Genomic DNA, 27,291 nt, shown 5'->3' with positions numbered 1-27,291 from the left:
AGTAATCTCTGCTGATTTAAAAGTCCTATTTATTAAATGCAATTAGTAAGGATTCCGATCAGCAACAACTGTGTCATTAGTAAGGATTCAGATGAGGATCAGTTGTGTGATGACAGTCAGTTCTTATGAGTCTGTCCAACAGATTTTCTGCTCCTGGCAGCTTCTACATTTTCACAGTGCGTTGGTTTTGCACCTTTTGGTCTCCCTGTTACCAGATGCGTGATCAGATTATGATCCTCCGTGGCTCACTTAGCAGAGGCTGCAGATGCAGTGACAGTTGTATACTTGCGGGGGGGGGGGGGGACATTCAGAGCTGAAGTCTGCAGCAGTTGGCGCTAGCAGATGTGGCGGTGACGTACAGTCATCCACTGGAGGGGGGTCAGCGATAGCACAAAATTCTCACAGTTTGTAAAATGACACTAGTCTTTTCTGGAACCCTACGTCAAGCTGTCATGATTTTTAGTCTATCGCAGTCATCTATCGCAGTTATTATATTCAAGTAAAAGAAGGGAAATGGTGACGATGAAAGGACGTTCTGACTTGACTATTCAGAACTGACTCTGCATTCATTTTCCCGACTATCCTCTTCTCCTTCCCCTTCCTCAGGTGACCTTTAAATCAGATCTGTCCGCAACTGAGGTCCACGATGAAAGCATCAAAGGACCGCTGAAGGTGAGATGGGTTTGATGAAAAAGCTGGCAGTCTCAAAACATCATGGATGACTTTTATCATTTCGTATGTTTTACTTTGATTCGAATGACGTGCATTATTCACATTCGGAATTTCCAGATCTGAGCCTCAGTTTTGTTGAACCTTGCTTCGCTATTTCATTTCAATCAATTACAATAATTGTAGCGCTCTTAGTCGGTTGACATTACTTTCAAACACATGATGTCATTTCCCATCAAAAGACAAAAAGGGTTGTTGGGTTAATAAGCCAACAATCAGCAGTGTTTTGGTCTTGCAGGTGGGTGCTATTGTAGAAGTGAAGAACCAGGATGGATTTTACCAGGAGGCCACAATCAATAAGCTGACCGACGCAAGTATTTACACAGTTGGTGAGTCATTATCATGAAAGCTAGTCAACTTAGAACAAAGAGTTCATATAGACTGTAAAAAGTATCGCATCAGCATTGCAGCCTAACTTAATACTCGAGTTCAATTCAATATTGTGTGGCATATTGTTGAGATATTATCATGTCTTAACCGTTTATATTACATAGTGTGTGTACGGAATCATGGATCTCTCCTGACCAGTTAGTGAAGCAAAATATAATAAAGAAAATAAATCAAAATATCCGATGAAGCCCCACATCACACAGACGTACACATTATACTACATCATTGTACTGAAATATTATAATTAAAAATGAACAAAAGTAAACATTGTAATGCATTGTAACTTTCCACATATTTCAATGAATGACGTATAAAGGGTTAAGTGGAACTCTTTGTAGTCAATTGTAATTGAGTGCAATATTTGCTCGCTTATTAGTCTTACTTTTGCTCCCAGTCATGTCCTGAGGGACACGTCTGGCCATTTTTACATGCTCATTTCTGCTCTCGCGTTCTTTACCTGTTAGTCAACAGTAATGTGCATCCAGCTTTCCCGCTAAAACACCTGGCTGATTCAACCACAAGTGAAGTAAAAACAGCAAGGCGAAATGTATCAATGCAGTGCTTGCAAACAATTAGCGTAATTAGTCTTAAAGAGAGGCAGTGTTATTTCTCACTAGGCAGCAGGAGTATTATGTAATGCCTTGAAATAATGCAGGCGACCACATAAGTACTCTTAAAATGATTGACATTGACATTATGTTCTTTCGACCGTTGTAAATTGTAACCAACTCAACTGCCTTTTTTTGCCACTGCCTGTTATTTAACAGTGCCCTTGGGTCCTGTCTGTCGTGTGTGCGGAGGGGGAATATCTGAGCGCAGATTATTGCGTTTCATTCATTTCTAGGAGAAAAATCGCAGATGTCACTGCTTCAACTACTTGCTAAGATCATTTAAGGAAGAAAAAAAAAGAACTTTTCACTCATAGATCTTCTTAAAGTAATGTGTGTGTGTGTGCGTGTGTGCGTGCGCGTGTAGTTGTGAGCGCAAGAAGGAAGTGAAAGAATTTGCCGTTGTCACAGGACCACTAAAAGTGTGCGCGCACATCCCAATAGTAGTACTGAACTTAACTGTTGTGCATTGATTGTGTGTACGTGTGTATTTCTGCATGGATTCCTGCCACGATGCCATAAAGTTAGTCTTTTTTATTGTCACCCCTACAGTGTTTGATGATGGCGATGAGAAGACCTTAAGACGTTCCTCCCTCTGCCTTAAAGGCGCTCGTCACTTTGCAGAGAGTGAGGCAAGTAACGTCTCTCACCTTTCGTCAAAGCATCAACCATCTTAGGTCATGAAACTTCAGTTTTATAGATTGTACATTCATTGTTTTTTTTCTTCTCAAGTACCTCTCGTATGAACTTGCATTTGTTCCAGTACTTAAATACACGGCACAAATTAAATGTTTCTTCCCAGTCCTTTTTTTTTCTTTCCCACTGCTGTTGAGACGTTCAGCTCAGTAGGAAATATATCAAACAAAAACACGGTTCTAAGTAATCCACATGATCAGAATTTTTAAGTCGATTGACCTTTTTAACCCATTTGCATAGCAGCATAAGTGGCGTCAGTTCTCACCTTACCAGAAGTTTTTTACATGCGTTTTGTTTTTGATTTATTTATTTACACTAACTGTCATACAAATGTTTACCCCCCCTCCCCGCTTCTCAATGAAACACTGTCATAAACCATAGACCTAATACTGTACCACCTCACACCACGGATTTTTTTTTCCCTGGTTACCTATGACGTCATAAAATATGCTCGAGGCACAACAGTGACATCGACCAAATAGGGAATTTGACATTATTTACATTGGTTACAAAAATATCCTTAAAGTTATACGATTCATGCTTTCCATTTTGGGCAAAAACAGAGGCTGGTTCCCCATGCATGACTTCATTTAGTTTATACTGGAGTCAAATCTTGTAGCAAACAACTGGTTTTTGAATCTGACTAATTATCTTGAAAATATAAAATGTACCGACTGCTGTTGTTTGTCGCCTCTGCAGACACTTGACAGACTCCCTCTCACTAATCCTGAGCACTTCGGCACACCTGTCATCGGAAAAAAGGGGAACAGGGGCCGACGATCCAACCCAATGTGAGTGTCGTCCTATCCTCATTTTACATCATGTAAGCATCAATCATTCAAACTGTGACAGAGGTCTGTGATGGAGATGGAAAAGAAGAGCAATTTTTTTTCCTGCCAACCCACATTCTTCCGAAAGAGGCGCCCCCATTCTATGTGATCGTGATTGCAAAGACTTGCTCTCATTTCCATTTCTTTCGGAAAAAAAGCTCCTGAGGCTTAGAGCAGGAAACACCACTCAGTTTTGGGTGGGTGTGTTATGTTCTGATATCTTCGCTCCAGAGTGGAGTTTTCATGTGGGAATAGAAACTGCTTCAGGGTTTTGGCAATGGACATCACCGTGATTATAAAGAGGACACTCTACTTAATAATCTTATCCTGACACGACTGCTAATGGCATTGATGCAATATTGACTTGAAAGAGTCCCAGCTGCACTTTAGCACCCCTGGCTTGTCTTCCTCTTCGCTAAAATAATGAGCATTAACAATCCTGCCTGAAAAGAAATTACTGACAAAGCCAGAAAAACATTCATAGTCTCCGGATGTTGTCTGGTCTTGGAGGACATAGCACACATCCACACTTGCTCAGCATTGACATTATCTCTATAATCCTATATAAATGTGTGTGTGGGGGTGTACGTGTGTGTGTATGTATGTATATATATATATATATATATATATATATATATATATATATATATAAATATGTGTGTCTTGTATATACTGTATATATATATATATATATATACCACTGTATGTGTGTGTGTATATATGTATATGCATGTATGTGTGTACTGTATATATATATTTTTTATTTTTATATATGTATATATGTTTGTGTGTGCATGTATATACACTGTGTGTGTATCTGTCTATCTCTCTCTCTATATATGTATATATCTATATCTATCTATATGTATATATATATATATATATATGTATGTATATACAGTATGTGTGTATATATATGTATGTACTGTATATATGTGTGTGTGTGTATAACGTGTATTTATAAGAATATGTGTGTGCGTGTGTGTGTATATATCTATATCTATCTATCTATATATATATATATATATATATATATATATATATATATATATATCTATATATATATATATATATATCTATATATATATCTATATATATATATATATGGGTGTGTGTATATATCTGTGTGCATGTATTTCTGATAAATGTTATCTTCATTGGGAAAATAATTACAAAATGACCTGTGACTTTTGACCGGTAGTGCATACTTTGAACATCAAATTAAATTTTTACATTAAGAGTCATGAAAAAGTATGTCACTCCGATATTTAATTATGCGTTTGGGTCTTTTTAAAAGAAAAATCCCATTTAGCAAGTAGGTATATGAAGTAGATGCATTTTATTTTCTACAGTAGGCCACATGATGTAATGTGACGGGCCAGATCTGGACCCTGGGCCTTGGGTTTAAGCACTTTACAGGAGGTATTTGGAAACATTTAATAATCATTTCCAAGATCAATGCCCTGTGACACAGCCGTGTCAAAATCACTACAGCCGTGTGTCAGCTCAAGTCTCACATTAAAGCTCAGATGACTGATGAAGAGAAAGTGAAACTGCAAAAGTGGGTGTGAATCTTATGCCTAAGATTTAAATGTTCAAATTAAGGAAAGTAAAAAAAAAGACTTTCATTTAAAAGTTCTCGTTTTGGAGAATCAACACGTATGATTGATAATAATAATAATAATAATAATAATAATTATTATTATTATTACGTATGATTGAGGGGGTGTTCGTTCTATAACATAAACATGCATGACATCTCTGATCCACTGGTGAAAGGACACTTTGATCCTCTCTTCTTTCATCGATAACTGCTTCAGACAACAAAGTGTATGCAGAAAAGTGGTGAAGATTGCACGACTGTCTGTGTCCTATGTGTTGTGTTGTGTTATTTTTGTTATTTTGACTTCAAAATGGCGCCGCGAGAGTGGCTGCCTTTCCAGCAGCTCCTATATTTTGTTGTTCTACTTCTTCCTTTCATAACTTTGCTGCTGTGAATTGGGAATTTCTCCATTGCGAGACTAATAAAGGTTTTCTTATCTTATCTTATAAAGGTTTGGGGTTACACAAACCAAAACAGGTTTGGAAATGTTGATTTACACTGTACTTTTCTGTTGAATAGCCCATTACGGGGGTCTTTTTTTGTCACATAGCCAAGAGGAAGACTTGTCTTCATCCTCCAGTGAAGAAGAGGAGAGTGATCAACGGCAGAATGAAGATCTGTTTGGAAAAGTGGTCTGCGTAGAGGGAGTGGCCATGGGGGATAAAAAGAAAACCACGTGGTATCCTGCGCTGGTGAGCTCATAGCATCTCCTCTGCTACATCATGGCATTTTTTTTCATCTTTCATCATCACTCATGTATATTTATATATTTTTGTTGTTTTTTTCCTGTGAAAGCATGCACGATTTTAATTCTTCATATCGCAAAACAAGACCATGTGTTTTTGCACGTATATGTTGCAGTATTTGTACTTTTTCTTCACATTAAGAAAATCAGCTGAACACCACAAGTTCCTGTCAACCGACATTCAACTCTTGGGCAACATAATCGGACAGTGAAATGGTGACAGGCCTTCTTTGTTTATCGAAGTGTTACAAGTTGTAGGGGGAGATGGGAGAGGCTCGGGAAAGCTTCCCCTTTAACTGTGCAGTGTGCACTCAGCACAGCCCCGCCTACAGTGTTTGTTGTTGTTGGCCTGCCGTTGACCGAGCTCATTGCTGCCTCTCTGCGGCAGCCTTGGGTAGTATACTCTAGTTTGTTTTCATATTGCAACCAAACGGGGTGAGGTGAGAATACACTGCTGAATGTTGTTTGCAAACAGGAGGTAAATAATGCCTGATAATGAAATTAAAAGAGGTGGGAATGGATTGATATGCTTGCTGTGTTGTTAAAAAGATCAGGTAGCAAGTGTTTTATTTAAAAACAAACATTGTGATTCCTTGTGGGGTGACGTCGTGAATATTGGGAGCAAGGAGCACGCGGTCAGAAAGCGAAGGGAATCATATTGCCGTAAAGGCAGTGCTGCCTGAGTCTAGGTTAGACTCTTGACAGTAGGACAACCCCCACTGTTATGCACCCCAACGTAAGTCAACAGCAGAACCACATGCTGCGAGCAGCGCGCAACCTTTATACCTCACTCTGCATGTTGCTTGCTCGCTTGTCTTGGTTTCATAGACAGCATATTTTGGAAGCCATCAATCAACGAGGCCTCCACAGACACACTTTTAGTGGTCCTGTGATAACGGCAAATTCTTCCACTTCCTTCTTGCGCTCACAACCATACACACACACAAACACACATTAGGTCGCACACTGTCTGCTACCTCATCTGACCTCTGGATTGTCTCTTGTTTCTGCACACTCAGGTCACCTCCCCCGACTGCCATGATGACATCACAATGAAAAAGGAAAGCTTATTCGTCCGCTCTTTCAAGGATGGAAAATTGTAAGTCTGAATTATTTACAAGGTTATCGTGCATATTTGACTCATAGAATATTTGAATGCTATAGTGGTATGTTTGGCTCATTTTAATCCAGCATTAATGAATCATTTTGATGCTGTTTTAACCCTCATGTTTTATTAATAGAGTATGCATGCAACAGCGAATGCAATGCTTGGTGAGCAGCTTGAGGACAAATATAGTGCAATCATTACGCTGCATGTATTATTTGTATAGCTGACTGACAAATTTTACTTTCTCGTATATGCAATGTGTTTGGGTATGGTGGCAGAAGCAATTACTGTCTTGGTTCCAAGTTTGTGTCAACTGATGCCCCTGGGTAATTTTCTTGAAGCTTGCAAAATGTGAAACTTTGGTTTGTTTGTTTGCTCACTGCTGCTTGAATTCCATTGTTGAGAGAGCAGCCAGGTCTCCTTATCTCAGCCTTGCATCAGCAACAGACAATAAAGCTCCTGTGTAAGTCATCATCAAATAATTGTAGCGCAGAAAGTGTGAAAAGACCTCTTATCGGGCGGCTTGCGGTTAATAGTCAGGTGAAGGGGAGAGCCGATTAGAGGGAAGATAAATCACAGATGAAACGACTGTTTTATTCTTGCCAGGTATTAGTACACTGCACACACAGTAGCTGTTTCGCTTCTTGTCGCTATTAGATCTTACCCATTGAAATTAGTGCAGTGTATGGAGGGCTGGATTCCAGAAATAATAATGTGAGAAGAGGGAAAATCTATCTCTGTATTAATGAGATTTTCAAGGGGCGTTTCCTTCCGATCTGCCTGCTTTTATGTGGAAGGAATAACAAGATGAAAGGGGTGATCATGAAAGGTTCTCCGTTGTACCGCGGAGGACAAGTTTGAGCTGTCAGCCACATGTCTTTGTTTTGTTCTATTTGCACCGTTTGTTAAGCCAAGCAGAATACTGTATATGCACCAGTTGATGAGGCCCACATGTGCTTTATATGTTGTTCTACTTCTTCCTTTCATAACTTTGCTGCTGTGAATTGGGAATTTCTCCATTGCGAGACTAATAAAGTTTTTCTTATCTTATCTTATCTTAAACTGCAGTTGATAAGGATACAAATGTACCCGTTCACCTGCTTTTCACACATTTGCTAATGTGTCCACATTTTTTGTGTGTGTGTGTGTAATCATTTAAACAAGCCTCTTCCCGTGTATTATTCCAAAGTGCTGCTCACGGGGTGTCATCTATGTGCATTGTTTGCTGACGAGAGTTCACATCCATAAGCCCGACAATGTGTGGAGCTCCCTCCACGGAGAGTTTGGGATCATTGGCGATAAATGTGCTTTTCAGAAACAATGGCTTTTGAAAATATTTTTAGGGAAAGCAAGGTCACACATGCAGAAGGGCAGATGGTGGCGGTGGTGGCGATGGGGTGTTTAGAGTGGTTATTCATAGTTTGTCAGATTGTTACCTTAGCAACAGTAGAAACAAGCTTTAGTCCCTTTGTTTGGCAGACTGTTCACAAAAAAAAAATACATTGACTTTGCTAAGTGCAATACATGCCCGACTGTGTTTTTACAAGATAGTCTTTAATTTGTTTTCTATGTAGTTTAGCGTTGTACTTATTGTGCGAAAGCTGCTTGGGTTTTCGGTTGCCTGCCTCACAGTCATGCAACTGCTAATCGTTGTCACTTTTTTTTTTTTTTTTTTTTGCAGTTACATGGTGCTACGGAAGGATGTTCGAGAGATCGACACAGATTGTCCCCTTAAGGCGGATGCAGGGCTGAAGTCAGGTGAGTTAGGATTAACCCTTGACAGGACAGTGGTCACTGCAGTGGACAGCTATTCCAACGTTTTTCTCTTTTACGAATAAATCTTTAAAAAAAAAAATCCTTCAAAACCCGTATGGTGGTTATCACATTTCCTGCATGAAAGGGCTAATTTCAATTTACTATACTGACGATGAGGCCACAAGTCACACACATTTTCGGGATGTTGTGTTTTGGCACATTAGCAGCAGATGTTCAATGTGGACTCTGGATAAAGTGTTCTTTAAATCCTCCCAAGAGTTTTTAATACCCTGATTTCTCATGCAGCAGGGCCCCTTTGTAATAGAGTAACCATAAACAAAACACTTTCTATGATTTGATTGTACTTGTGTTCCAGATTGTTGCATCATATCTGTATCTGCCTGCTTTACAAAAATTTAAAACAAGGATCTGCCAACGTTGTTTGATGCTGCTTACTCCCCCTAGTGACCCGTGACAGAATTGTTCTGCAGTTCCGTGCAATATGTTTTGCTGTTAATGGTGCGCCTTTTGTGTTTGAATCAGGCAGTTAAGTCAAGGCTGCAAAGTGTGCTTTTGAACATCTTGTTCACATTTTATGTGTGTGTCAAGCAGCGTTGGATGCAGCCTTGGAGTTTCAGCAACAGTCGGTCATTCCCATCACCTGGAAGACTGAAGTGAAAGAGGAAAGCTCCAGCAGTGAGGTGGATGATGATGAGGAGGAAGAGGAGGAACAAGAAGAAGATGCCAGTGGCGAAGAAGAAGAGGTAAAGCCTGAGTCATGATCACGCAGATGTTTCCACAAACTTCAAGTGGAAAGCAGCCTCAAACAGTTTGGTCTCCTGGATTTAGGAGGAAGTGGAGCCATATCCCGAAGAGAGGGAGAACTTTCTTCAGCAGCTCTACAAGTTCATGGAAGACAGAAGTGAGTTTTAAACAACTGGAGAATGCAACAATAATTCAAACAAATCGGCTCCTTTTTTACTTCAACCATTCGTGTTTATAAAACGAGGATATGTAAAGATGTGACCTGCGCTTCTTAAGCACTGAACTAATTCACAATATAACACTCCATAAATAAATCAAATTAAGTTAAAGCCTGCCGACCAACTGAAAGTAAGCTGATTTTTTTTTCACCCAGTATCTCAGCCTATGCGATTTTATGAAATTTTAAAAAATGTTCATTTTAATGCATTGCAATGTCGATTTGAAATTGATTAATTGTTGAGCCCTCGCCAGGGACATGAGTAAAATCTGTTAATCAAAGTACACAAATGAACTCATTCAGTACCAGCCAATTCTAGACCAAGTCTGAAGACGTTTAAAAGCGTCTTTGGGAGTGAATGAGTTAATCATGTATTTTAACTTTATATCTGTGTTCCTAGAGCCCCTACTTCATTTTCACAGATTGTCAACGCCCCTTTTTTTTCTTTTGAATAATAAACTTTACTCCTCAAATAGACAGTCTGATTCACTGTTTGTAACGAGCAGTAAAAAAAAGGAAAATAAAAACATCTTAGTTTTCTTGTAAGAATAGAACGCTGAAGGCGTTGATGTTATTCGAGAATTTGATCGTAATTTGATATGTACTCTAAATCCGCTCACAGGAACGCCCATTAACAAGCGGCCTGTTCTGGGATACCGGAATCTCAACTTGTTCAAGCTCTATAGACTGGTGAACAAACTGGGAGGCTTCGACAATGTGAGGGCCACTGTGACGGTACTTGGATCTTGCCGATTGTTCTCTTGTGAGCTAAATCCGGAAGTACCCTCTGGTCTCCCCACTTTTACACAGATTGAAAGCGGCGCAGTTTGGAAGCAAATCTACCAGGACCTCGGAATCCCTGTGCTCAATTCAGCTGCTGGCTACAATGTCAAATGCGCTTACCGCAAGTATGTACAAGCGCTGCATCCACAACTCTACAGGCTAAACGCTGCTAGTTTCTTTTATCTGCTCCTCAGTGTTTCACCATTTTCAGAGCAATCGCTTTGCATCTGACAAGATTTGTGCTTTCCTGCAGGTACCTTTATGGCTTTGAAGAATACTGCACTTCCACTGCCATCACATTCAAGATGGACCTCCCTTTGAAGCAGGCCCCCAAGGGAGAGTCGACGTCTGTGGTTGAGGGAGAAAACACAGCCCCCACATCAGCCAGCTCTGAAGAGCAGGAAGACCATGGAGATGGAGAACCAATCAGCACACCATCTGTAGTCTGCAAGGTGCAGTCACACTGTGGAATCTAATCATATTTCTTATGACAAGTGCTTTTGTATTAAAAGCATCGCTCTCCCTCAGGAAGAGAAACCTGAGTTGGTTCCAAACAAAAGTCAGTGCTCATCTTCAAAAGCTGACGGAAAGGACAGCAATGGAAACAACACCTATGATGAGGAGGAGGAAGAGGAGGATGAAGACAGTAGCCCCCACACAGGAGACGCAGATGAAGGCTCTTCAACGTCTCACCTTGGAGCTGAGAACATAAAACAGGAGCATGACGAGGACCAGGAGAGCAAGGACAACTCTGGGTAGGTGGTTTGATGGATGACTCCTCAAGCAGGGTTATTTAAAAAAATAGCACAAACAGTGTGGGTGGAATGGCGTCATTACTCAGTGACTCCCTTCAAACTATGGGCAATGTGCTTTTGATAAAGACCAAAGACGTTGTCTTTCCTCGGTGGCAGCACCTGAAGCCGTCATCCAGACCTTTTCTAGCACTAATTCCCAGTGGATCCACAATCCACCTAAGCTTGCTAACTAGTGGAGAGAGAGGAAGGCTTTCCTCGCTTCATCCAACTAAGTTCTTACCCACTCTGCTTTTATAATTAGTCATGGCTTAGTCTGCATCAGCTGACAAAGGCATCTTTCAGCAGCATAGCCTGACTAGTACTCCCACCTGGCATGCGTTACCCTGTGCTTTATCTCTCTCTCACTCTCTCACTGTCTCTCTCCTGCCTCATCCATTCGACAAACAATGTAGCCTCTTGAATTTCACCTTGCCCTGATAACGGCAAAGCTAGTTATCCTCTGCAATCTTGTCTGACAACCTCGTCTTCAGTTTAATGAAATGTTCCATGTGTATGTGTGTGCGTGCGTGCGTGTGAGCTATTGTTGTCGCTGGCGCTTTCAACCGCTACACATAAGGCTTTCTGTGATGACAAACGTTCGGTTTTGGTCATTAACATGTTGTCTGTTTTGTTGAGCGGCAAATAAATCGAGGTGCCGCATTTGAGGCCTTGTGTGGTTGTTTACCTCATACTCTGACACTTGTGTCGACTCGATCGAGGCTCTGCAGAGCGTTGAGTTTCTTTGCCACAAACCACCGTGAAATTATTTTTAATAAACTGCCTTTTCAGTTGTTGTATTGCAGTGCATTATGACGCAAATACAAGATGCCATGATGTCCACGACTGTGCTGATTTGTCATCCACTAAAATAGGAAACTTTGCTACTTTTTTTGAGGGAGTATTAGTCGACTTCCACTATTTATTTATTTGTTTATATATTTATGCTTTATACTCAACGTGCACAGTGGCGAGGCTGACCGTTATGCAATGATAAAAAAGGAAAAATCGAATCTAAAACCTCGTTTTAAGTTATAATCTTGACATCGCAACATATACTTGAAACTGATTTGTGATGGCAAACTCCCTGTTTGACAGGCCTATTAAGTTGATTCTGTTCAGGTTTTACAAGGAACCCATTTTTCTTGAAAATGATTTGTGTCCAGCCTTGAATCATTGTGCATTATTATGCAGATTTATGAAAGTCAATGGAACAAGAAGCTATTTGATCTAAAGTTATACGTCCCGACAATGTTTTGTTTACCCTGTCCAATAGTTTTTACCAACCCAGTTATTGTTCTTGTCTCACCAGTGATGATTTTTCTTCAAAGTTGAAAAAAAATGCACAAGAATCTCAGTATTATCGGGACCATATGATGCTATGAAATGTTTCTTTAGTACCAAAGTAGGCTTCAGTATTATATTTGGGTTTTTCTTTTCTTTTTTTACATCGCTATGTCAAGAATGTAATCAGCTGCTTTGATTGTGCCACTTGCTGCACTGAAAAGTGCATCTTAATTGTGCCATATTTAAAATGAGCTCCGAGCAGCAATCGTTCACTCTTGAGGACTGTGTGGAGAGTTGTCACAGCTGCTCTTCATGGCAGCTAAGTAAATTGAATGTCGTAGTTATGCTTCAGGTTGCTTTGTTGCTTGCCAAGTCGTGCTATGCTGTGCTAACCTGCGGCCGTTGAGGCCCCTGTGGCCCCTGCGTCATAGCCACTTAACCAGCACTCCTCAATTGCCAGTTGACCCGCCAGCTTTGACGGTTCCTGACTGTTTCTCACTAGCTCCTCCCTGTGGCTGTTGTGTTCTCTACAGCGTGTGAATGGCAATCCCAAGTTGGCTGTATGCATCTAGGGCTGGATAGTTAGTAGTCTGGACTTTCCATGAATGAAGTATTATGTTTGTAACATTCAAGTGCTCTAGTTTGGAAGGCTTATCATGTATTATTCAGTCTGTTGTACTGTAGAAGAGGGATAGGAAGCTTAAGAGGTCTGTCAAGCGGATAGAATAGCTTCAGAAGGTTGGATGTTAGATTGCACCGACGTGGGAGGGTGTGTGGGGATTCTGTGGTTTTCTCTGGAGCAGACTAGGGACAGGAAGTGCTGAACTGTTTTTCTTGCAGGGATGACAACAGTCAGGAGGGGGAGGAAGGGGAAGAGTTTGAGTGTTACCCCCCGGGGATGAAGGTGCAGGTGAGGTATGGGCGAGGCCGCAGTCTGAAGACGTACGAGGCCACTGTGAAAGAGGCAGACGTGGAGGGGGGAGAGGTGCTCTACCTGGTGCACTACTGTGGCTGGAACATCAGGTAAGACAGGATGTGGGGACAGTCACCTAACTTCTATATTCACCCTCAAACAAAATCACATCTTAACCTTCAAATTGCCCTGTGGGATTACCACTCCGTGGATATCCCTGCAGCAGTGACAAATGCGCTCCTCCTCACAATTCTGCTTCATCTGATCTCTTGGTCAGAGCTCACTGAGCCCTCTAGTGGCAGAAACAGAATTGGGCACGGGGTTGATGTGGGAACGTTCCTCAGCTCCTCTTAGCCTACCGTGATTGAATCCCCTGTCTGTCCACCCCCCAGCTGTCTGAACAGACATGCTGAACTTCTGTTTCATGCTTGGATTGGCCACACGGTGGTTCTAGTGAAATCCCTGTAGATCCTGTCGTTCTGAGTTACGCTAATCTCACAGAGGTCAAGCAAAGTGCTGTTTGTTACACTCACCTCTATCTACCCCCTTTCCCCTCCCCTTCCCTGTGGGCTAGGTTTAATGTAGTGTCAACTAGGGCGTTAGGGCGACTAGTTAAAAAAAAATCACATTTCATTGTCTCATTGTTATCGTGTGATCTTGTGATAATCTAACGACAATGGTTGTTCTCTGCATTGTGTATGTGTCTGATGTTGTGAGATGTCGTGCAACTGTTCATGCTTGTCATAAGATCCAAATAGCACTCTGTGTTCTGTCGGTTGTGGTGGTCGATGTAAATATCTTTCTCTCCTCATTGTAAGGCTTTGTCTTTAACACTATTGGATATATTCCTCTGTTCTGAAGGCGCTTTGTATCACAGCAATGTTTCAGGCCAGACAGCGGAGGTGGCTGTGTGGTGGGTGGTGGTGTGATGTTTTATTGAGCTCCTCTCTAGGATTTGATTGATGAAAACTGTCTTTTGTGTTTTTTTTGTCTACCTGCTCTTTAGATATGATGAATGGATCAAAGCAGACAAGATTGTTCGACCAGCCAATAAGAATGTACCGAAAATAAAGCACCGTAAAAAAATCAAGGTAACAACGTGTATAACTTTTACTATTTGGCATGATGACATGAAGTAGACCCCTGATTTATATTCAATTCTGACAGAACAAAGCCGAGCGGGAGCGAGACCGATTGGAGAGGCTCAATGACAGAGACATCCTCGGTCCTTCACCCAACAATAACCGTGTCTCTCGCTCTAAGTGTGACCTCAGTCAGGATGTCTTTTCCAAGCTGGATCAGGGGGAGGACCAAGGGGCCCAGCAGCACTCTCCACCCAAATCTATTGAGATTACATCCATCCTCAATGGTCTGCAAGGTAGCAACACTTTAACAGTTCAAAACGTCTTCAGTCTCACGTGTATATAATGAAACAATCTTTTGGGGGGGGGTTTTCTTATTCAACTCAGCCTCTGAATTGTTCTCAGACGAGAGTGATCCTGAGTGTGAAGGAGAGCAGAATAAAGAAGACTGTGGTACTTGCAGGGATGGAAAGGGCCAATCAGAGCTTCAAAAAACTTCAGAATGGAGAGAAAGTGGCACTCCACCCAATGGATCCAAACCTTCCGCAGTCTCAGGGAAGAACCTTGAGATAATCAGCGGGGAAGTGGGGAAGCGCAAACCTGATTTGATTGGGGAGGCAAGCACCAGGAAGAGAAAAGCTGAAGGGACAGCAGAGAGGACCCCAAAGAAACAGTCCAAAGCGAGGAGGGCCACAAGGAGTGCAGACTGGCTGCCTGTAGGCTCCTCCAGGAAACTGGAGGATACGAGTGCTGGTGCCATGGAAGAGAGAGGGGCCTCATCTAGCAGCAGTTCGGATGATGAGGGAGCAGCACTTTCTGGTTCCCAGGCCGAGGGCAGTGAACGAGGCCAACCAAAAACCAAAGGTTGCCCTTCCAAGAAGTACAATGGGACAAAGGAGAAGAGCAAATCCAGCAGACAAGCAGGGTTCTGGGACATTCCCGAAAAGCGGGCCAAAATGTCTGGGAATGGGGAGGACAAGCCGGCTGTGCGCTCAAAAGGCCAAAAGGACGTGTGGTCCAGCATTCAAGCCCAGTGGCCAAAAAAGACTTTAAAAGAGTTATTCTCTGATTCCGACACAGAGGCCGCTAATTCTCCCCCTCCGCCTGTACCCTCGAGCCTGGAAGATACAAGTGTTGAGCAGGAAGCAGGACCTGAGGACGACGCCTCGGAAGAGCACATAGAAAATGACAAACTGCAAGAGTTCCCAAGCAGCGGCAGTAACTCTGTACTCAACACACCACCCACCACACCAGAGTCCCCCTCAGGTAGAGGCAGTACATTGGAAGACGGCGTCCAAGCACCACCGCCTTCCCCACCAGTGCCGCCCACACACCCTGGTCTGCCTCCAGTATCAACTTCCTCAAGTCTCTTGCCAGGGCTGGTACAGGAGGAAGTGGCATGCCGACGCAGCGAGAGTGACTGCAGCACAGTAGAAGTGGAGAGTCTGAGTGGGGAGCTCCCAGATCTTTCACGGGATGAAGGGACGGGCTCCCCACCAAAAGTGTTTGATGCCCCGCTCTCCTCCAACAGCAGCAGCAACTGCAGCCTGGAGCTGAGCAGCAGCAGCCAGCATGACAGCGAGCAGAAGTCCAAAGGTACAAACTGCAAATGAGCTTCATACAACACATACTTTTCCCTGAGTATCTAGTGCAGAGATGGGCAAACTACGGCCCGCGGGCCGAATCCGGCCCATTGGTCTTTTTAATCCGGCCCGCCGAAGGTTGGTCCACAATTAAGGTTCGATGTGAATGATTGCATTCATTTCAATTGGACTTGTAATGACAGGCATTTCACCCGCCAGGTGGTGCATTGACTTGAAGTTGCAGAACACGGGGAGGGCGGGGGGGGATCTTTTCGACCACCTAGGACCTCTGTATCACTCTACTTCTACTGGTCTGATCACAACCCATCTGCAGCAATGCACAGGCTAAAATAGGTCATCAACAACACTGTTGTCATTTTAAAAAAAGTATATTAATACAGTACTTTCATTTTGTTCTGTTGATGTTTGATATGGACTGTCAACAAATGCGGTCAATGCAGCCCCCGAGCCAAAAAGTTTGCCCACCCCTGATCTAGTGCAATCATAAGTACAAAAGAACGAGCCCTTTGGTCTACACATGCCCTCATTTTTGTACAATTTGTCATTATAGCATCTGCGAGTCAGAAACGGCAAAAAGAATCACAGACAGGCAGCGTCTCGAAGAAACACAAGACAAACCGCAAGAGCCTTGTTGTGCCTCCCAAAAAGAATAGGAAAACAGGTAACCAGAAGTTTGTGATTAGCCTGTACAGATCATGTCAGGTGGAGCGGAACTCAGACTTGGTTCTTGTGTCCTTCAGCCAACAGCAGTGACAGCGAGGACCAATCTCTTGTGGAAGGCTCGCCCAAACCAGCTACCACCAAGAATGACACATCGGACGTCAAGGTTGCTGTTTCGCCTAAGTCTCAAGGCCGATCTCCCACGTCAAGCCATAAGTACCACAAACAGGGTGACGCCGATCACTCGCAGCACCGGGAAAACCATGGAAGATCGCCACGGGTTTACAAGTGGAGCTTCCAGATGTGTAAGTGTGGCTAAGACAGTGAATCGGCCGCTCTGTAAACATTCTAACGGTTCAGCTAACCCTCATCGTCCGCACCCCAACCATCTTATACCCAAATGTTAGCTTCATCCATCCATTTTCTAATCCGCTTATCCTCACGAAGGTCGCGGGCCTGCTGGAGCCTATCCCAGTTGTCTTCGGGCAGTAGGCGGGGCACACCCTGAACTTGTTGCCAGCCAATCGCAGGGCACACATAGACAAGCAACCATCCACGCTCACAATTTAGAGTGTTTCATTAACCTGCCATGCATGTTTTTGGAATGTGGGAGGAAAAGGAAGTGCCCGGAGAAAACCCAAGCAGGCCCTGGCAGAACATGCAAACTCCACTCCACACAGGAAGGCCGCAGCCAGAATCGAACCCGACACCTATGCATTGTAGGCCGGTGCGGCATAATATACATACAGATTTTTTTAGGGGTAGTTTAGCTGTTGTGGGCTATTTGTTATAGTCAATGATATTCTGCCTAATTCAGATTTATTTCTCACCAGCTGACCTGGAGAAAATGAACAGTCTGGAGAGGATCTCATTTCTTCAAGATAAGCTTCAGGACATCAGGAACCACTACCTCTCTCTCAAGTCTGAGGTGGCCTCCATCGACAGACGGCGAAAGCGCATGAAGAAAAAAGAACTGGAAAGTGAGTTGCATGTACCGTGTTTCGGACTGTCAACTCTCGCATCCAGACTCCAACTGTTACTTCAAAGTGGCTCTAGATCTCATGCCAGCCTACTTGATTTTGTCATGAGCAGAGGAACTCAATGTGGGAGGGTGGTTATTATGTCAATTAGCCCAAGTGTTATGCAACAGTTGGGCGGAAGTTCTGAATGGCTTGCTCACAGACAGATTCAAAAATAGACTAAGAACAAAATATTTACTTGGTGTTTTAATTTCATACATGATGGATGGCCAAGGTTTCCAGATACCCGTAACTACTAGAATACAAGCCAATTAAAAAAAACACAACAAAAAAGTTTGACATATGTACCTCGTAACCAAACCCTATTCCTGCTCTGTAGGCACTGTGGCCGCATCATCTTCATCCTCCTCCTCTTCACCGTCCTCAAGCTCACTGACAGCAGCAGTCATGTTGACGCTGGCCGACCAACCGGTATCTTCATCATCCTCTTCTTCACAGAACTCCGGGGTATCAGTAGAGTGCAGGTGACAGGATGTAGCAGCAAGGAGCCGCCGCACTAAGCACTTAACCAGCACCCTGGGGCCACTGCCCCCATTTCCTTCCCAGAGGATGGTCAGTTCAAGCTACATACTGTAACAACTCGGGCACAACACCAGACCAGAGACAAAAAACAACAACAACAACAAGGAATAAGCACTATTTTTTATTGACAACTGTTTTCTTGACAAGCTAATGGCACTTAAGTGCACTTTCATGACAATTGCATGGGGGGGTGAAATTTGTCTAAACAGATTCACAATTGTCTATTGTGCTCTACTTAATTCGAATTGAACGTTTATAAGATTGCATTTTTACAAGCAATAGCTGTTTCCATTTGATAAGAAATGCGTTGGTAAGGGATGTTTTCCATTCAACTCCCTCCTGTGCTCTTTCCTCGTAGCTCAAAATGGTGCCGCCTGAGCTCACTGTTCAATTGAGGAATTCAAATGAGCATTGCCACATTGGCATTAAGGGCAAAATGTGTAACTTAACAATGTTTGCTGTCCACCACTGTCATAAAAAGGCCAAAACTTAGTTGACAACATTGCTCATATCTTCTTCAGGCATGCAAATGTTTGCATTGAGTCTTGGAGGTCACTGGTAGCCACAGTGGATGGAATGTGGCATGATTCTGTAGTGCCTTTTAGTTTTTTTCCATGTGGCACTTGGAGGAAGGACAGAACTTTTTACTGCTCCTCCTCTCAAATCAGAGGGTTGCCTGAAATTATATCCCTTACAAAAGACTTTAAAATGCAGTGTAACTGAGTGATTGTGTGTTTGTATGTATGTGACAGACAGTGAATAATGGATAGTGATGGCAGTAATATTTAATTGTAGAACTATACTGGATCACCTGTAATCTACTACTGAATACTTATCCATCTTGGGTAGAAACCATGCAGTGACGATGAACACAATGGTCCCATTACTTCACTTCATCTGCCCTTTTTTTTTTAACCATCTCTTTGTTCATGTCTCCATTTTTAAGTACAGTAGCTGTCAGTCTTTGTCTTGACTTAAGACTTGCTGCATGTCCCCAACTGGATCATTGACTTGAAAACAGCCATAATAGGTATTCACAGTTGAAATGAAGCTGACTCCCATGTGTACAGTGTACCAAACAACGTGAAGTTAGTTATTTGTTAAATGTGTGTTGTTTTCATTAAGGCAAAGCATAGCTTCCCCTGTACTATCATTCATATATCCACTGTCACGCTTCTTCTCATACTCACCCTTACCAAAAAATAAAAATAAAAAATAAACACTTTTCCATGTATTATGGCAAAAATAAAGGTAAAGCTATTGTAAATGTGCATTTATATTATACATTGATGTATATGGATACATTTTCGGTTTCCTTTGTATAGACTCCTACTCACTGACCTGAAGTTACATTTTGTTTAGCACTTGTATGCTTTTGTTATAGATTTGTATATTGAGAAGTGTTTTGAGTCAAGCTATTTAATATCTTGCACTGTTAATAATGTACTTTTCTGTACAGACAGGTTTATGCTTTTAACTGTACTTTGTGTAAATATTGAGTCACAACGTGCATGTTCTCCTTTTCCCCATACACTTAGTCTCGAGAGATTTTTTTGGTCAATTTTGTTTGACTCTTATTCATTTTAATTGTTGTTTCCCCATACAGTATTTTGATTCCCAATTTTTAAAAATGTCATGGTTTACTTTTTATTCAATTTTTTGTTTTCATTAGCTTGTGCTTGTAAGAGAAGAGTGGTGTTTTTTAATGAAGCTGACCTATTTTCCAAATCGCATGGAAAATGGTTAGGGTCAAAGATTATGATAAAGGAGCTTGTTGAAATAGTATTTATTAGGTTTATCAGATGACGGTCATTGTGTAATTTATTGTAAAAATGCAAAGCAAAAGCCTCCGTTTGAAATAAATGCCATAGTTTGTGAAATATCCAGGTTGACTGTTGGTATCATTTCTAAATTGTTATACTGTATTCGTGTTTCTTTCCAATTTTATTTTTTGTTTTATTGTTTTACTATCAAACACAAACTATATGGTTTGACACTAAGTGGTACACTTAAAATAACTGACGTCTGCTGTAATTTTTCCTCACAGCCCCCCCCCCCCCCCAAGTCGTCTCATGTCAGACGACTATTTTGAGGCTGACGGCAAAAAGGAAATGGATATACTGGAATTTGATTGGTCTTGTATGTGTCACTCCAAACCTAAGCCAATGAAATGCTACTTTGAGGACCTTTCAATTGCACCGGCCAATCATTGACTCGTAATGTGCAGCGTTGCTCAAGAAGTGCTCCTTGGCCAGCTACTACAGAATTGACACATTTTTGCTGTGTAAAGAACGGTGAGATTACGCTCTTTTCTTTACCAGTCCTGCAAAACTTTAACAAATCCTCGTTTATGAGGAATACCACGTTAAATAGTGACCAGAGCAGGGTTTAATTGAAACGATCGCAAGTACGTCAGCTTGCACATGGCCCACGAACCGCACGTAGGTTACTTTTGAATGTTGCTTGTCCAGCAGTGGATATGTTACTTATATCATGCAAGCATCTTGTTTAATTGCATTGGTTTGCAGAGTTGCTAATGTAGATACTCGTGTTGAAAAGAGCACATCTCGTTCGCTTTCGATCATTATCCTAATGATGGACACTGCATTCACACTGTTTGAAAGAAATCAAATAAGACGCTATCTGCAATATTCTGTTTTACAAATTTGTTATTTCTCCAGTTTTAAATGTGGTTCTTTTTAGTGGTCCGAAACTGCGTTACATCATACACTACAGCTATCGGAACTGCAACTAAGCACAACTAATAGGTCGACAATTTGTCCACCAAACAACTTGGAATGCAGTTTTGTGCACCTAACGTTGTAACGCATGTTGTATCGAACCCAACCGGGTTATTTAATATTGTGTAGAAGGGTAAGACCGTCTAATGTACATTTTTCTGGCCCGTTGCAAGTATATATGACCTGCAATACCATCTCAGCTTCAAGCAGACGTCCACCTCCACATTTCCCCCACCGTCTTAGCACTGACAAAGTGAGCAACTCTTTAACACAGCAATAATAATAATGTCATTATTTCTGCTGGCATCTTTAATAAACCCCACCGTTGCCATTTGTGGCCTCTGGGACAAGAAAAGTTGCAAGATCAATCTTAGAACATCCAAAACCAAGCGCCACTTGTCTGATGCTCTTGGTTATTTCACCTCTAAGACACAATTCTGTGTGATCTATATTTGTGCAGTATGTTTGTTCAATTGCACGGCTGTCTGTAATGTAAATGTTTCTCACCTGGAACAGGAAAAGATGACCTGCACACTTGTGTATGTGGTCAACCATGGCAACATTTTCGCAGGTTCAAGCAGGCCTGTACCTCCACATGTTCCCAACCTACCATCCTAGCACTGACAAGGTGAGTTTCGCTTTATAGTACCAATGTAATAATTTCATTATTTCCCCTCGCATCTTTAATAAACCCCCCGGTTGCAATCTGTGGCCTCTGGGACAAGAAAAGGTGCAAGACCAATCTTAGAACATCCAAAACTGAGAGCCACTTGCCTGTTGCTCTTGGTTATTTCACCTCTAAGACAAAATTCTGTGTAAATAGTAAATTGAGTGCACTTATAATGCTTTATCCAGACCACATGTTTCCCTAAATGCTTTACAAAGCTTCAAATTCACCCATTCCCACACATTCATACACCAATGGGAGGCTGCTGCCATGTCAGCTGGGAGCAAGTTAGGGTTTAGTGTCTTGCTCGTGGACACTTTGACACAGTAACAAGGGTCAATGATCGACCCCACAACCTACAGGTTGAGAGATGACCACTGTACCACTGACCCATGTGTGAGTCATTTTACTGGGTAGGTTTACTGATTGTGGCGATGAATGAGCCATGTGATACCTTGAAACTCTACAGTCTGTGGATGACCATGCCCGTTTGCTTTTCAGTGTGGCCTATTAAAGAGAAGACGACAGAAAAGCGCAGACCCTGGTAAGTTGTTCACTGTGTGGTAGGTCGACTCCAGGTCAAATGTCAAACTCTGTCACAGATGCTATGTACATGCCGCAATACCATCCCCATTGTTCCTGGAAAAAGTTCCTATTTTATCTAAAATATGGGTGTGACAAAAAAATAAATTAGGCTTTTAACTCATTTACACCCTTTGACGTATAAATACGTCAATTAGCGCATAGCCGCTCCCTCCCCATGACGTATTAATACGTCAATCACGTTTTTTCATGGGGGAGGGTGCAAGAGAGTCTGATGCAACTTCTCACCAAAGGATTAGGCTTGACGGCAATGTTAAATAGCAAAAAAATGGCCATCGGGTGGCAGTGGTGCAAAAATCCACCAGGATTATGCCGCAGAAGTAGTAGAAAGGGCGTATAGTGGAGGAGGGGCGTATGTGGATAGTGGATTGGAACATTAGCAACTAGCAACGATGGAGAAAAGGAAACAACTAACTAAAAAGGATTGTTTTTTTTCGGTATAAAAGCGTCCTCGAAACAAAACAACAAAGGAGATGGTGTTTGTGTGGAAGAGAAGATGACGCTTCGGTCACGTAATGGAAAGCAGCACCCGTCAAAGGAACGTCAGCCTGCGCAAACATGGCATGCTGCACGCGGCCCGCATAGCTCACGCCGAGTTTCGAGTTCATCTGATGAAGATTCTGATGAAGCATTTTCTCTGGATTTCTGCAGAAAATCGGCCTTTTCCATAAAACTTAGCAGTTTTCTAATGCTGATTGCCAACGAATGGAGAAAGATAGAAACAAACTTTTTTTCTGCCGAAAGACGAGAGTCACCTTTCTTTTGACAGGTTGCATGTATATATATAGCCATAGAACAGACAATTCTGTGGGCCTTGCAAATCAGTCAAAATTCAGTAAAATTTGAGTGATTGAGGGGGTTGCTCCAGTGAAAAGGTGGTGGGGGGGGGGTATTCAAAGAGTTAACAGGCTTCTAGCACACAGCTATGAAACTGTGACTCTACGCTTCTTTTTCAGGCTTTTGTGTAGCCCATTCACATGCAACTGGAGGTGGTACAAACATGATGCAAAGCATCACTTTGAATCTGTGGTTAAAGTTGAGTAAAATTTCAACTTTTCAAAAAGGCCTCTGGAGATGACCGGGTGAAGGATTGCTCCCAGTCAAAGACAAATGACAACATCAACCGAGTGAACCAGGGGGTGGTGCAGTAGTGAGTGCAGATCATGGCAAAGGAGCCCAGCTTGAAGGAGGAGTCAATAAGGACACTCTTGGTGCAGGCTTTGCGAATGCAGAAGGTGGTCGTCCAGGTGGAAGCTCAAGCTTTTAGGATGACCAGAAAAAGTCGGTCTGTTTTTCCAAATCTTGCTGGAGAGCACGGCAGAAGATCTTGAACTTGGAACTTCTTGTACGGCCCAGAAACCAACATACAGAACCTGCAATGTGAGACTCCAGATACACATGTCCAAATCAGAGGTCGATATCATGCTGATGGCTTTTTTTTTATTTTTTTTTTAGCCCAACCGGATTTTGTGCTACGTCGGACAGTCAACGAGCACATCTAATATGTGCATTGCCTCCATGGCTCCGTTCGGCAGGCTGTGTGGAGAGAACACTCTGCTGTGAGGGCAATTCTACCTATTTCCCAGATATTTTGTCGGATGCCTCTGTGGGTAGCAGAAGTGATTGCAGTTCAAGTTCATTTTCTCTTGGTTACCTTTGAAGGGTATATAATGCTATTTCTCTGTAGATTTTGTAATATTTAATATTCAAGATATAATGTATGAGTAAAGTCTTGTTTCTTTTTGTCACATCACATTTTTTTCATACATAAATTAAATCTACCTGAATCCCCCAAATAAAATCACTATGTTTTGGATTATTGCTTAGCTATTAGCACATAAGTCTCCCAGTTCTTAAGTTGCCAATCAGTCTCAATTTTATCCAGTCTCTGGCCCCAAGGTCAGCTTTGAAGGAGCCCAATTTAGTATGGCACTATGGAAAGTAAATGGATAGCTGTGTTTTGTTTTTGCAAACCTATAGATGGCAGTAGCAACGCGCAGTAGCGCCGCTGCTCTTTCTCCATGAAAAAGGAGTGCCATTTTGCCTCAGGAACGGAAACGTTCCTGGCGCTTTCGACATCAAGAATGCTGGAGCAGGGAGGAAGCAAATGTTGCTCATCTAATTGGGCCCACTTGTCTTGATACAGTGTGTTTCGTGTAGTTGGGTGAACGGGGTCATTGTATTTTGAGTGGAAAGGAGCATGTCCGCTGAGTGTCTCCAAATAGAGCGGTAATTATTTTCCTCCCGTCTGCAGCTGTTTTTCTCTCTGCTCTCAGTCTTGACGTTGCCAGGAAACGGGAGGGAAGGGAAAGCCCGGTTTCTACACTGAAAATACACAGAGGAGAGTGAAAAGTCAATGCAAGATGCTCTGCTGTCCTTGAGCTCAGGCCTACAGAATGTCGTTCATAGTCATCTGCCTGTGAGCGGGCACGTGCAGCGCAGAAGTGACTTGTTTGCATGTCCTCTGGAAATAAAATGTGGACTGAAGAGTTCCAGTTAGAATGGAATCTGCTGGCAATCTCCCTGGAACACTTTCTCTACACAAGTTCACTTCCTTTGTAAACACTGGCCACTTATTCTAGTATGTTGGGCGGGTAAAGCTGAAGGATGGCTGGCAAGCAACTGCTGCCTTCCTGCCATCAACATAATTAAGAATGGCAGTCTAAAATAGGAACACAGTCTTCCACTATAAATGAAGAAAAAAAACCCATGGAAAGTATGTCACTTTCCACTGAAAATTGGAATAAAAGTGCTTCTCGTCAAATCAAAAATAATGTGGGAAATGTAACCACACACAGTGAAATATTTCAGGATGTTTTTTGTGTTTATCCCAGCTTTAAAAAAAAAAACCCCCTCAAAATTCACCAGTACAAGACAGAGCAGCACAAAAACATCTAAAATGATTAGTAGTAAGTTTTGTAGCCACTGGGTTGGAGGATTTTCCTCTGAAAAGTATTTGTGCATTTGTTTCAGGAATATGCTTTTGTAATTTACTGAAATGTAATCTGCCTTTTCTATTGTATTTTATGGCTACTATGTAGTTGTGCGATGTATTCTGAGCTCTGTTCTGTCATCATGTCATACAGTAATACATGTTTAGTTCCTTTTCCATTCAATGTTACCCACACTTTCAGCTCATGTGTCAATTTAGTTCATTCATTGCATCAATATTTTGTAGCAATTTCAGATTGGTTTTACAGGGATATACAATGTGAAAATTACCTAAGACTGAAGACCCTTACACCAAACGTCCATCCACTATTTTATACTGTTACCCAAATGAACAGCAGGACAAGCACATTTAAGTATCATTTGCATTTGTATGGTGGAGCCAAATTGTTCAAATTACTCTGCTGCGGTGCCCGTGATGACTTCATTTCAGCTACCCGTGAGGGTGTGTGTTCATATTCACGTTCGAGGCATGAATCAGTCAGGGTTTTTCCCGTGTCATTAAAATAACCAAATACAGTAGGTGGTGCCGTGTCTTGTAACTAGGTTATACTCATGGCGCCGTTCTTGCAAGAGTGAATAATGAGTCAGCGCTTCATCTTTGAGATGGAAAGAAAACGCTCAACGCTCCCTCCGTGCAGTAGGGGGCACTGTGGCTCCGAGCAACGCCCCTCGCCTCGCACGCCCCACTTCTCCAAGGCGTGAATGAAGGATGAGATCACAGCAGCTCACTTTGACAGCTTTGAAAACGTCGGCAACATGTGTTCGTGTATTTGTGGTGCTTTTACTGAAGTGCTCACGGTAACTCTTTCCAAATCGAGGAAGTAAGATGTCAATGACAAGCCCCCTGCTCCGAGAAAACGGTCCATTATGGAAAACCACCAATTCAAAAACCTTTCACGTGCTAGGAGGAACAATTGACTGCAAGACCTGGCTGGAAAACCTGTCACCAAATGATGGCCGGCAGTAATTAATGTTGCTCTGCTGTTTGGCCGCGTGAATGTCGGGTCGTGATCTTGTGCACCGAATGCCTGGCATAGCTCAGATTGGATATCTGTCAGGTGGGGATGACTGGTAGCGCAGGAGCAGCTGTGTTTGGGAGTCGAGCGGCCAGAAATAGCTTGCTAGTATGTGGTTGCCATGGCAGCTTCGGCACATGTCTGAGGAGCTTTTGGTAAGATAATGTTGATCTCCACGAGGACGTCCGGCGTATGTCCTGTTGAACGTTTTAACACCCGATGCCCAGAGTCGCTCTGTCTGTCGCTGATGTCATGCATGTAGGGCTCGTCAAATATACACAGTCACGGAGGGGAAACGTTAGAAGCTGCCAGCGGATATAATAATAAACACGAGTCGGGCCCCTTAACCAACACCCCGGTGTCATTCACCAAGTGAAGATGAAGCTGTCCTAAAAATAAAGCGGCACGGTACGTGCTATGAGTATTAACTTCCACCCAGATGACCCATTTTTCATCTCACAGGGGCTGAGCATGGGTGGAAAATGAGAGAGGATGCGGAGCCAATCACGTGAATCCAAATCGGGCTACAAATCCTGGTGGATTTCTCTTCTACTAAAGCCTTTCTGTCATGTGTCAACCCCCCACGCATGTTTGCGCTCTCCTTGTGATCATCGGAAACCCCTTTCTCACTGCCTTTGAAAAACTAAATTTCCCTCGGTATAAACAGCATTGACGTGGCATATGAGATGATGTCGACTCATGAATTTTCTGCTTTTAGATTTAAATTCGGATGCCTTTTTGACACAGAGAGTCTGTAAAATGAACGCATTGGAGACGTAACAGTGGCATTCCATTGCTTGAGTCTTTAACCCAGAATCCAACAAACTAGGACAGTAGCCGGGTTTGCATGCAGACTTTTTGTCATTCCCATTCCAATCATTCCGACAGATCTCGGGTCAACTGTTTATATGTGATGTGATCTATTCCGATCTGCTCTTTCCATGTGCCCCGCTGCATTTAATCAAACGAGCTCTTTTACAGACGTGTGACATGCTCAGATTGATGTGAACATAACATGATGTATCAAGATGGAGGTTAACCATCTATTTTGCACACTGGCGACAAGTTATTTGTGCTCTGTTTGGATGCTGCCATATTTTCACGTGTGTAACTGAAGACGTCATTGCCTAATCACATCAAGACAGACAATATTCCAAATTAATTATTTGTTGACATGATGAAAA

The 27,291-nt window shown here is 42.4% G+C and overlaps 1 protein-coding gene, 1 long non-coding RNA gene and 2 other non-coding genes across 13 annotated transcripts in view; all 4 read left to right on the top strand.

Annotated features, from left to right (window-relative positions):
* The window catches only part of arid4b (AT-rich interaction domain 4B), a 35,255-nt gene extending 15,245 nt beyond the window's left edge, over positions 1–20,010 (top strand). The window contains exons 4-24 of one of the 3 annotated variants that reach the window (XM_086121833.1): positions 607–672; positions 968–1,058; positions 2,280–2,359; positions 3,123–3,214; positions 5,407–5,548; positions 6,621–6,700; positions 8,391–8,467; positions 9,077–9,228; positions 9,314–9,386; positions 10,069–10,163; positions 10,257–10,354; positions 10,483–10,681; positions 10,758–10,984; positions 13,148–13,330; positions 14,227–14,311; positions 14,388–14,589; positions 14,690–15,898; positions 16,457–16,567; positions 16,647–16,871; positions 17,400–17,546; positions 17,926–20,010. In XM_086121833.1, the coding sequence (XP_085977959.1) occupies positions 607–672; positions 968–1,058; positions 2,280–2,359; positions 3,123–3,214; positions 5,407–5,548; positions 6,621–6,700; positions 8,391–8,467; positions 9,077–9,228; positions 9,314–9,386; positions 10,069–10,163; positions 10,257–10,354; positions 10,483–10,681; positions 10,758–10,984; positions 13,148–13,330; positions 14,227–14,311; positions 14,388–14,589; positions 14,690–15,898; positions 16,457–16,567; positions 16,647–16,871; positions 17,400–17,546; positions 17,926–18,074 (3,783 nt within the window). In that variant the 3' untranslated portion in view covers positions 18,075–20,010. Of the gene's footprint in view, positions 1–606; positions 673–967; positions 1,059–2,279; positions 2,360–3,122; positions 3,215–5,406; positions 5,549–6,620; positions 6,701–8,390; positions 8,468–9,076; positions 9,229–9,313; positions 9,387–10,068; positions 10,164–10,256; positions 10,355–10,482; positions 10,682–10,757; positions 10,985–13,147; positions 13,331–14,226; positions 14,312–14,387; positions 14,599–14,689; positions 15,899–16,456; positions 16,568–16,646; positions 16,872–17,399; positions 17,547–17,925 lie in introns of all 3 variants that reach the window. The other 2 variants (XM_086121832.1, XM_086121834.1) reach the window with 2 other exon arrangements.
* A 339-nt stretch (positions 20,011–20,349) lies between these two features.
* Positions 20,350–25,607, top strand: LOC147199325 (uncharacterized). Of its 8 annotated transcripts, none has more exons than XR_015102103.1 (7): positions 20,353–20,422; positions 21,043–21,122; positions 21,386–21,497; positions 22,038–22,080; positions 23,096–23,519; positions 23,595–23,698; positions 24,416–25,607. It is a non-coding gene; the product is annotated as an uncharacterized LOC147199325 (long non-coding RNA). The 8 variants fall into 8 exon arrangements; XR_015102102.1 differs by having other exon boundaries at positions 24,394–25,607; XR_015102105.1 differs by lacking the exon at positions 24,416–25,607 and having other exon boundaries at positions 23,204–23,519; positions 23,595–23,948.
* LOC147199327 (small nucleolar RNA SNORA14) lies at positions 21,171–21,305 on the top strand. Its single transcript, XR_015102172.1, has one exon. It is a non-coding gene; the product is annotated as a small nucleolar RNA SNORA14 (small nucleolar RNA).
* LOC147199326 (small nucleolar RNA SNORA14) lies at positions 21,545–21,678 on the top strand. Its single transcript, XR_015102171.1, has one exon. It is a non-coding gene; the product is annotated as a small nucleolar RNA SNORA14 (small nucleolar RNA).
* Positions 25,608–27,291: the final 1,684 nt, after the last annotated feature.

The sequence above is a fragment of the Hippocampus guttulatus genome, chromosome 10 (assembly GCF_054856545.1).
Source record: "Hippocampus guttulatus isolate MCC_2025c chromosome 10, RoL_Hgut_1.0, whole genome shotgun sequence".
Classification (NCBI taxonomy): domain Eukaryota; kingdom Metazoa; phylum Chordata; class Actinopteri; order Syngnathiformes; family Syngnathidae; genus Hippocampus; species Hippocampus guttulatus.
This window is presented reverse-complemented; position numbering and strand designations above follow the sequence as displayed.